Raw genomic sequence first — 10,425 nt, 5'->3', positions numbered from 1 at the left:
AATCTACTCCCTCTTGTCTTTTTTTCTGCAAAACTTTTACGTTTTTGCCGTCATCAGTACAACCAACATTATCTTCCATGCTTGAAAGGATCTTTTTGTTTGGTTTTATGTTTTGATTTCTGCCTTTTTTTAAAAAAAGCTGCTTTCCTTTTCATTATCTGAGATCCTCCCAGTGATACGCTCTCAATCAGATCAGCTTCTCCAGAGGTTAACACGAGGAGAAAGCCGTGTTGTGTAAATCAACATGTCCTGGCACAATCCGTTGAGTTCGTACAGTTTTTAGGATTAGCCTGAGTACTCGTGATAAAACTGTAAGACAAAACTTAATCCTGTGTTTCACAATGATTTGTTGTTATCATGATGTAGATATTCCTGTTGCAAGATTCTTTTTTTTTTTTTTTGTAGTGGGTAGGTAACTGACTCTTCCGCTTTGACCTGACCATGTTTTCTCCCTGTGTATGCTGCAGTTCCCTGCATCCCTGAGGGTCTCGGGGGGACAAGCTGTTCGTGGAGAAAAGCCAAGATTCTTGCAACTTTCACGCTCCCCACGTCCTGTCCAGACCCACCTCTCCTCTCCAAAACCCTCCTCTGCCGTTCTTGCTCAACAGACCCTTTCATATTTCACTCTGTTCGCCCGTCCGCTCGCCTCCCCTCGTTCTGGCCTCCCTCTCTCCTCGTAGCTCACTTCCTCTCGCCTCCACCTGTCCAAGAAGGACAGACGTCCCAGAACTGTCCCACTCTCGTCTCTGCAGCCTTTCCTCACCCTCCTGGCCCCTCGGTTCCCCTCATGGGCACCATATCAGACTGCAGCAGCACATTCCCTACGTCTTCACTGAGAGCCCCTCTCCAGCCCTAACCGCTCTGCCAACGCCAACACCAACACAACCCGATGGACACAAGAGACATAATGATGACCAGCATGCTGACAATGGACAAAGGGGAGGATGGGGGAGAGAGGGACAAAGGTAGGGAGGAGGTGGAAGGGGAAGAGGAGGAGACACAGCGGGAAAACGGCCGACTGGTGCTGGCCGACGGCGTCGCGGACAGAGGACCCAAAAACGTGACTTTGGGCTCCAGCCAGCAGGTGTCCAATGGCTTCACAACGTCTACCCCGCAGAGCCCCAGGGAGGGACCGGGAACCGCTGCAGGCGCAGCATCCGGGCCCCCAGGAGGCACCGGGTCTACGGTGCCGCTGGGAGGGCTGAGAACTCTGGTGGTTCAGCAGACCAGCCTGGAGCGGCCCAGGGAGACCTGGAGCAAGAAGATGGACTTCCTGTTGTCTGTGATTGGCTACGCCGTGGACCTGGGAAACGTCTGGCGCTTCCCGTACATTTGCTACCAAAATGGAGGAGGTGAGGAATGGAAAGATGCTTGGAGGAGATAAAAGTGTGAAAAGGGGACCGGGGGGGGATTAAGTGTAGGGGATTTGGGTTTCCACGCTACAGCTGATGTAATTTTAGGAATTTGGAATTAAAACAGCACTTAAAGTCACTGCACACTAAACATCATTGTTAAAAACAAGTAGATTATGTGTACCCATCTTCTCTCTAGGCTCAAATTAAAAAAGGAAGTTTTTTTTTTTCAAAAAGTGGTAAGTTAGTGTTTTGACAAAGACTGTGTGTCCTGCTGAGCTCCAACGCTGCACTACTCTCACCTGGCGGCAATTTTATTGAATTCACAGTAATAAAATCTTGTAATTTCCTGTATTGTGTGTGTGTTTGTGCATCTGTGTGTGTGTGTATGTGCATGTCTCACTGAGCGAGGTGGAGATCGTGCCTGGGAGACACTTGATAGAGGCAACAGTATTAATTGTGGCTTCTTATGAGAGCGGCCTCGCTTTCTTTCTTTCTTTCTTGCTTAATAACCTGTCTCCAAGGCAGCTGCTCAATCAACCCTTATCTTTGCTTTCTTGTCATCGGCGCACACAAACTCCCGACTGCACACATGAACACACATAAAGTTTAAAATCAGATAGAAAGCAAGGTAGAGTGAGATGTGTGATCGTAGCTGGGAAGTCTAAAGACTTGGCCTCTATCCTCGGCAGTGTTTGGCCCTAATGTGACTTTTATGTGTTTGATTTTTGGAAACACTAGTCCAGCACAGTATATTTTCTCATCACTTTCCTTGCCCCTTTTTCCTTGTGCCTCCTCAGGTGCCTTTTTGCTGCCATACCTGTTGATGGCAGTGTTCGGGGGTGTGCCCCTGTTCTACATGGAGCTAGCTCTGGGGCAGTTTCACCGCAGTGGCTGCATCTCCATCTGGAAACACATCTGCCCCATCTTCAAAGGTAAGAGGGAACGGACCGGACAGAAGGTAGTAAAGTGAGGGAGGACGAATGGGTCATGGGAGGTTGATGGACAGCGCATTTAACCTTTTCGCCCCTCTCAGTTTAGCTTCAAAGTTGCTCGTACACGAGAGCGAGATGCATTGACTCTGTTATGGAAATTGTCACATTTCCAAGCCAAATGCCAAGTGCTCAGACATTTGATAGGATGGGAATGATTGTTGTTTGGAAATGTCACCCTTTAAGACCAATGGAGAACTTTAACAAGCTTGTAAACTCTACAGATGTTTCGTCCCTGTCCTGGATGTGATTGACAGTTGTTGGACAGGTCATTTAATATTTTTTAACTCTAATTAAGGGAAAGTTTGTGCTAATAGCATTATCCTCCAACTCCTCCAGGAATCGGCTTTGCCATCTGCATCATAGCCCTCTACATAGCATTCTACTACAACACCATCATGGCCTGGGCTCTCTACTACCTACTGTCATCGTTTCGGCCCACCCTGCCCTGGACCACTTGCAGCAACAGCTGGAACACGGCCAACTGTCACCGCTACATGTCCTCTGACCACAACGTGTCCTGGTCCAACTCGTCCACGTCGCCAGCCGAGGAGTTCTATACGTAAGTGCATGTAAGTCGGATGCAGAGGCAWTGCAGGGAACAGGAGGGAGCTGAAGATAGAGGATGGTGTCTAGAAAGGGATTGCGGAGTCTGTTTTCGATTGATACGATACCCACCATCTCCAGTTGCAATGGTAATTAGTGAAGACAAATTTAACGATGATGTCTCAAGTCCATTTTATTATTTTCTCACTGGAAAACGATTTTAAACAGCGGAGTTCCTCTGTCTTATGAGCTGCTTTGAGCCCCCTCCAGCGATGCAGACCCAGGCTTTATTCAAAGACCTAATGCAAGTTTAAAAGTAACAAATTCCACAAGTCAGACGGCGCCAGAATTTCCTGTTTTCAGCGTGAATCATGCCTCTGCGTTATCGTCCAAGCTCTGTTTACTCAACCTGTGACCGGACATCAACCTTGCAGTCCATTTCAGACTTACTTTTCCTTGTAATTGCTTGTTGATAAAAAGTTTCTTCAGAGATTGCCAAGGCTGTCTGAACTGCGCTGACGTTTGAACTCTCCTTGTTGCACATTTGACGCACTTGTTCGACAATTGTTTTTGTACTTCCTATCTCAAATGTTGCCTTTTTCAGTGTGTCTACTTTCCCATTCACAGGCTTCTTTTTCTCATGCCATGACGCTGATTTATTTCAGGATGTTTGTTGCTTCATGCTCTTCTTGAGGGTCCATCATCCCTTCACCGTTTTTATCGCTTCTTGTTCCCTTTACCGTCATGTTTTCTATCATCTTGTACCTGAACCTCTCTTTGATCCCTGAGACCCTTCCCTTTTTAGTAAATGAGCTTGTTGTCAACCTGTCATATCACTMTCAACCTCCTCTCCTGTGTCCTCTCACCAGTCGGCAGGTGCTACAAGTCCACCTCTCCCCAGGCCTGCACCAGCTGGGCTCCATCAGCTGGCAATTGGCCCTCTGTTTGCTCTTCATCTTCACCATTGTCTACTTCAGCATCTGGAAAGGAGTCAAGACATCTGGAAAGGTAGCTCATGGGTTGCCTGCATGGCTAATGGGGATGTCAGTCAGAGTGAATGGATGGATGATGAAAAGAAACAAACAGAAGCAACTATCTCCTCACCATCACTATCATTCATTATCAAACAAAACGATAGCTGCTTTGAAGTTAAACACCATTATCTAATCATACCAATTCAAATATCAACTCAAAGTAATAGGATTCATTTTTGAAGTGGTGTTCTGTCAAATAGTTATCAATAGTTAGTAGTTTATCAGCCAAGATATCAGTTATAAAATACAAAATTTGAAGAAAGCAGCAGTCTTTTTTAAAGATAGCCAAGTGTGCCAGTATTATCATTTTTAGGCTTACTGATATGAAAGGACGCTACATTGGCTGATATTAAAATTCTAAGCTTTTAAATGACACAGACTGTGTGAATACACAAACGTGTGCAATGAGTATATGGACCATGTGTTTGCCAATGGTGCCAAAAGTCAGTGAATGGTTCAGTCCACTTGATTGGCCAAGTCAGTCCAGAGGTTTATTCAACCCCTGGCGACCAAAAATACTTGCAGCCTCCGCACCATCAGCATAAACAAAGTTTGTCTGTGCTTAACACCCATTGGCATTATAACATTGGTGTTATTTGGTCGAGAAAACAAAGACCAGCTAAACCAACAGCATGAAGAAAAATCATTATTGGCTAATGTGGAGGGGGGTTTTTTCTCACTGGTATGTTTTTTTCAAGAAAGGTTATTTATAAACCTAAAAATCTTTTTTTAATTGACTCTTTTTTGATTATAGCCATTAGTCTGGCTTGGATGAAGACTTTTGCCTATTCCTTGCTACTCCCTACTATGGCTAATAAGGTTCTAATGACTGAACACCCCTATGAAAGATAAAGGAAAACGTAATCCTTATTGTTTTTGTCTGTATTAGGTAGTGTGGGTGACGGCTACATTTCCCTATCTGGTTCTCCTGATATTGCTGATCCGTGGGGCCACTCTGCCAGGAGCCTGGAGGGGCGTTGTCTTCTATCTCAAACCTGACTGGGAGAAGCTGCTTAGCACTACAGTAAGTCCGACCTTCTTAAACATCCTCATCACATAAAGCTCTATCCCAGATGCYACACAGTTCAGTGAACCTCCCTGTTAATTACCATCACTGATCTTTCACACTGTCACAGGTGTGGATCGATGCAGCAGCTCAGATCTTCTTCTCTTTGGGGCCGGGCTTTGGCGTGCTGCTCGCCTTTGCCAGCTACAACCCATTTCACAACAACTGCTACAAGTAAGAATGGACTTTATACGTCGATGTGGAGCTRTAACATATTCTAAAAATCAAATTTGGAAGTAATAACAATTTTGAATCTTTTAGGGATGTAAAAACAGTTTTTGTTGGAAAATCTCTGAAATCCACTCATGTCCTGCCACTCATTCCATTGTTTTTTGTAGAGATGCGCTGGTCACCAGCTCGGTGAACTGTCTGACCAGCTTTCTGTCGGGTTTTGTCATCTTCACCGTGCTGGGTTATATGGCCGAAATGAGACACCAAAGCGTGGACGTTGTGGCCAAGGACGCAGGTAGAACAAACTAAGTCTGCATTTCAGATTCACTTTCCTGAAAAAAAAAAAGCATTTCCTCTACATGCATCAAGTCCCAGAGTTCAGGTCACAGTTGTTTTTAAGGTTTACAAATCTTTAGGCAATCATCTGTGTTCCAACTGAAAAAACCTGCGTGTTAACCTGCCTCTCTGATTTCCTTCCAGGCCCCAGTCTGTTGTTCATCATTTATGCAGAAGCCATAGCGAACATGCCTGCCGCCACGTTCTTTGCCATCATTTTCTTCCTAATGATCATAATGTTGGGTCTGGATAGCACGGTTAGTCTGCTGATTACTCCTTGCAGCTCCATKTGGTTCTCCCTCTCATTTTTCTTATCTACCTAATTCTATTGCTGCGCACTTTTTAACTCTTTTTCAAACCTAGAAACAAAGTTTTTTTTTCTGTAGACACTTTGTGCCCTTTGCCTTGTGTCTACTTGTGCTAGTTTTTTTTTTTTCCATTAAGGTGCTGGCAGTTATTTGTCCTCTCTTTTTCCTCTTTTGAATAACATTCAATGAAAACAATGTGATCAGGGGTTCATATCTCTGTTCTGTGTGGTCGTCTGCAGAAAAAAAGCCTTTGTTTATCGGCGCTGAGGCAGCCAGCCGAGTACTCGTAATGCTCTTATCACACGTTGATAATCATTTTAGAATCAGCATCGGGGTTGTTGTGCTTCCTCAATTTTTATGACTGAGGATATTACTCCAGAACGTCTCAGTCTATTTAAATTCAGTGTCGGACTGGTTTAAAATTTCATCTTGTTCAACCGAGGTTGTTGAGAATAAGCTCCGCTTTGATGTGCGGCTGCTTCACCTTAAGGTTGCTTTAGAACTTTGTGTTGCTGCTCTGTTTGTTTCCTTTCTTGTTTTTAATGTTCTTTTTATTTTGTGCCCCTGTAATCTTTGTTTTTAATCAGATTTTTCTCACTGGTGCTCTTTTCCCTCCAGTTTGCAGGCTTGGAGGGGGTGATTACAGCCATGCTAGATGAGTTCCCTCATATCCTGGCCAAGAGGCGAGAGTGGTTTGTCTTTGGTCTCGTTTGTGTCTGCTACCTCGGGGCTCTGTCTACTCTCACATATGTAAGATAATCAAACAGATTACACAGCTTTAAAGCAATCACTATTTGTTAAAGTGGGGATTGACTATATCTTTTACTTCAGTCTGCATGTCAGGTTCTTCACGACTAAATGAAAGTTTTGAATATTAAAATCCAAAAATACCTTGGATATGCACCTTTGGTTATTTCTGATCAATCATTATTTGTGTGGTACTTTTTAAGCTCAAGGTAACCCAAATGTCAGGCTTGAGTGCAGGAGAAGACCAAGCGATAAGTCAAAAAACTCAAAGACTACGGTGCTGAAAATGAAAAAAGATGCTGATATGACACCAGAAAAAGGCACTTACTAGAATAACCAGGAGAAAATACGAGGAGCACTAGGGAAGCCAAACCAGACTGACATGAGAAAGTACAATGGACCAACTGGGAAGTAAAGACAAGACACAGGCTGTGTCTCAATGGGGACGTTCACTCTGGATATTTTTAAAACACCAATCAACTGACCATGTCTGCTCAACACGTACAAACTCTAGTAGCAGCACCACTGGTTTTGATCACAATGTGCTGGTTTAGCTGTGTTTAAACTTAAATAAATTAGGTAAAACAGCTTTAAATTCCACTKTGTGGACTACAAAACATTGTGCTATGGAACTTGTAACAGTGATTCMGGATACAGCCATTGTCCCAACATGGGAGAATTATTTTTTTATCACTTTTCCCAAGCTAAGATACTAGCTAACAGCTGGATTAGAGTGATGGACTGACTGGAAAAAAGTGCAACCAAGGTACCAAGGTAAAAGACCAACTTAGGACCACCCAGATCATATACTTGCCCTTTCTGTCTTTAAAGAGGTACAGTAAACCTTATATTGTTAGCCTACTGCTAGCTTACTCGTAGCATTCCTGCATCTGCTGGAATCAGTCACACATACAGTGTGATATTACTAGCCTACTTGCTTAAATTTTACTTTGTTAAGTTTCCGTTATGAGATGCAGAAGCATTGGCTCCAGCGATAAAAGTACACACACTCACACTAAATGCAGCAAGCTAAGCTATAAGGTAGGCTTCTGGTAAAACAACAACCTTTCTAACAATAGCCTATATGCCCCGGTCTGCACTATGTTGGCTGCAAACCCTGAATTGAGACAMAGCTGCAGTAATGAGAGAGGCACTAAGGAGCTGACTTTGGGAAACACCTGGGGAGAAACAGGATCAGGTGAGCACACTGGGAAGACAAAGAAACACTAGAAAGACACAGGGAATAAAGTAACATTAGAAAGAAACAAGAGATAAAGCACAATAAAGAAAAACACAAAACCCTACACCAAAGGGCATTACAAACACAAAAAATTAAAATACAGTTTTTTTTCTAAACAGCTTGGGCACTTGCCAATATAGAGTACAGAGTATAGGCCTACAGTCTCTATTACTGCATCAAATCAAACATACAGCATGATATATACTGTTGAAACATTTTAAAATAAATGAAAACAACTAAGATTTTATTTTCATTTGTATAAATTTCTTATACATGGAACTGAAAAAAACTTCCACTTTAAATGTTAACTGTAACACCAGTGGTGGGCAGCACTAATCTAAAAAATAGTTCCACTAGCCCTAAAACACTAACTCAGATATTTAGTTTCCCTAATTTTAAAGCACTAACCCACTGAAAAATATACCAAAAACTAATTCTAAAGCACTAAAATAACCCAGTCAACCCACAAACATTCTTCAACAGACAACATGAGTCACATATTGACATGTTGCTCTCTTAATTCTCTCATCATTGGCATTCAACAGCTGTATTTGGGTTCATTTATTGTCAATATATTGTCACCTGGTGGATAAGTGACACATATGAACAAAATGTGTGATAGCTTTCATGCTCAGCTGTTCTAAATTTAGACTATAAATTTAACAAGTGTTAATCCACTAAATTTTAAAATTAGCAAAAGCACTAATCAGGAAATTAGCTCCCCTATTAGCGCTTTAGTGCTTTAGGGGAACTGTGTCCAACACTGTGTAACACATTGAATGAAATATCGAGTTAATACTTATTTAAATATTGGAACTGATACCAATACCAGTATTAGTATTGGGACAGCACTACTCTGGATGCAAGTTTTTATTCTGGCACAGAAAAGACTGAGACTGGTGAAGTGGACTAATGAGGATATTGATAAAAAGATTTGTCCATTAAGGGTCATAAATGGTATTAGTAGAATTTTAAAAATAACCCTAAGCTTAACAAGCAGCCATGATTGAGAGGCCAACAGGAGAGATGTGATCTCACCTTGTGGAACCAGTTACAACTCTGACAGCAGCCTTTAAAACCAGCATGTATGTCTTTACAGTAGTGCAGTTTAGAGGACACAAAGGCTTGAACCAGTTTCTCTGCATCGCTGTGAAACAAAATTGTTCTTATTTTTGTGATATTACTCGGTTAGGATCTAAGCTAAGGTACAAATCCTCATCAAAAGCTTCAAAATTGCATGTTTGTGTTGTATCTTAATTGCTGTTATGTACCACAATCTATAATCGGATTAAATTAAATCTCAGCAGATGTGTCTGTTCAGTTCTGACGCTCATTATAGTACAACAGAGACTAAAATTAGGTTTTGCTCCACTAAACACTCCTCGTTTCAGTCTTTAGTAGATGAAACCTGCTGCATAAGTTCTTAATTTGTGTCTCAGGGTGGAGCGTTTGTTGTGAAGCTGTTTGAGGAGTACGCTACGGGCCCTGCAGTCATCACTGTGGTTCTGCTAGAAGTCATTGCCGTTTCCTGGTTCTACGGTCAGTAAAGATGATGGTGGTAGGAGGGATATCTTACTGGAGAAGAGAAAGACAGCTCATGGTCTGTTACCTGTTTGTTCTGACCGTGTCTGTGTGTTCCAGGTACCAACCGCTTCTGTAATGACATCCAGCTCATGCTCGGTTTCTACCCGGGTTGCTTCTGGAAGGTCTGCTGGGTGGCCATTTGCCCTTGCTTTCTTCTGGTCAGTGTCACACACAAGTTAACCATGAGGAGGGCATCGTGTGAACAAGTAGCTTTAAGAAATGTAACTTATTTCTGCTCTTGCACCCAGTTCATCATCATTAGTTTCCTGGCCTTCCCACCCGAGGTCCGGCTGTTCAACTACCACTACCCAGCGTGGACCACCGTCCTGGGCTACTGCATCGGCGTGTCCTCATTCATCTGCGTGCCTGCTTACATGGTCTACCACTTGCTTAACGCTAAGGGCACATTCAATCAGGTACACGATGATCCTTTCATTTCCTTCCCCTCCCATTGTTGTGCCAACCCTAGTCTTTTTCCTTAATCCTTTCCCTTGTTTTCCGCAAGCTTTGTTCGTATACTGACACGTCTCCAACAACAGAGCCTGCTTATGGTTCTTTCCTTTCCCCCATGCTGTCTCGGTCTACCCTCTCCTGTGWGAACATGACTGGAGATCAGGATCAAAGGAGACGAAGGCCAGAGATCAACTTGTAAGATTTACTAGAGAAAATCCTGTAAATGATTTGCACTAACRTTTGTTAAGTAAATTTAAATGCTACAAATTCATGTAATATTTACTCATCATTATCTAGTAAAAGTTATCAAGAATATAGTTAAAGATTTGTGAATAAATCAGTTAAATTTTACATAATTTGCTCAATTAAATCTTGTAACATATACTTGATGAAATTAAGTAAAATTTACCTGATTTATTCACAAATTTTAAACTATATTCTTAATAACTTTTACTAGATAATGATGAGTAAATATTAATTGAATTTATAGCATTTAAACTTACTTAAACATTAGTGCAAATTGTTACGAGGATTTTTTCTAATAACTCTTACAAGTTCTTTAAAACAGTGCACATGCGTCAAGCACAATATTGTAG

General features: G+C 42.3%; 1 protein-coding gene across 2 annotated transcripts in view; it reads left to right on the top strand.

The window, feature by feature from the left end:
- Positions 1-10,425, top strand: part of slc6a4a (solute carrier family 6 member 4a) — a 31,013-nt gene that overhangs the window by 18,310 nt on the left and 2,278 nt on the right. For both annotated transcript variants that reach the window (XM_014022538.1, XM_014022537.1), the window contains exons 2-13: positions 468-1,352; positions 2,153-2,287; positions 2,684-2,906; positions 3,760-3,898; positions 4,814-4,948; positions 5,061-5,164; positions 5,329-5,456; positions 5,642-5,754; positions 6,424-6,555; positions 9,232-9,331; positions 9,434-9,534; positions 9,625-9,792. In XM_014022538.1, coding sequence (XP_013877992.1) covers positions 890-1,352; positions 2,153-2,287; positions 2,684-2,906; positions 3,760-3,898; positions 4,814-4,948; positions 5,061-5,164; positions 5,329-5,456; positions 5,642-5,754; positions 6,424-6,555; positions 9,232-9,331; positions 9,434-9,534; positions 9,625-9,792 — 1,941 coding nt within the window. In that variant the 5' untranslated portion in view covers positions 468-889. The remainder of the gene's footprint in view (positions 1-467; positions 1,353-2,152; positions 2,288-2,683; positions 2,907-3,759; positions 3,899-4,813; positions 4,949-5,060; positions 5,165-5,328; positions 5,457-5,641; positions 5,755-6,423; positions 6,556-9,231; positions 9,332-9,433; positions 9,535-9,624; positions 9,793-10,425) is intronic.

The sequence above is a fragment of the Austrofundulus limnaeus genome, unplaced genomic scaffold (assembly GCF_001266775.1).
Source record: "Austrofundulus limnaeus strain Quisiro unplaced genomic scaffold, Austrofundulus_limnaeus-1.0 Scaffold334, whole genome shotgun sequence".
Taxonomy (NCBI): Eukaryota; Metazoa; Chordata; class Actinopteri; order Cyprinodontiformes; family Rivulidae; genus Austrofundulus; species Austrofundulus limnaeus.
This window is presented reverse-complemented; position numbering and strand designations above follow the sequence as displayed.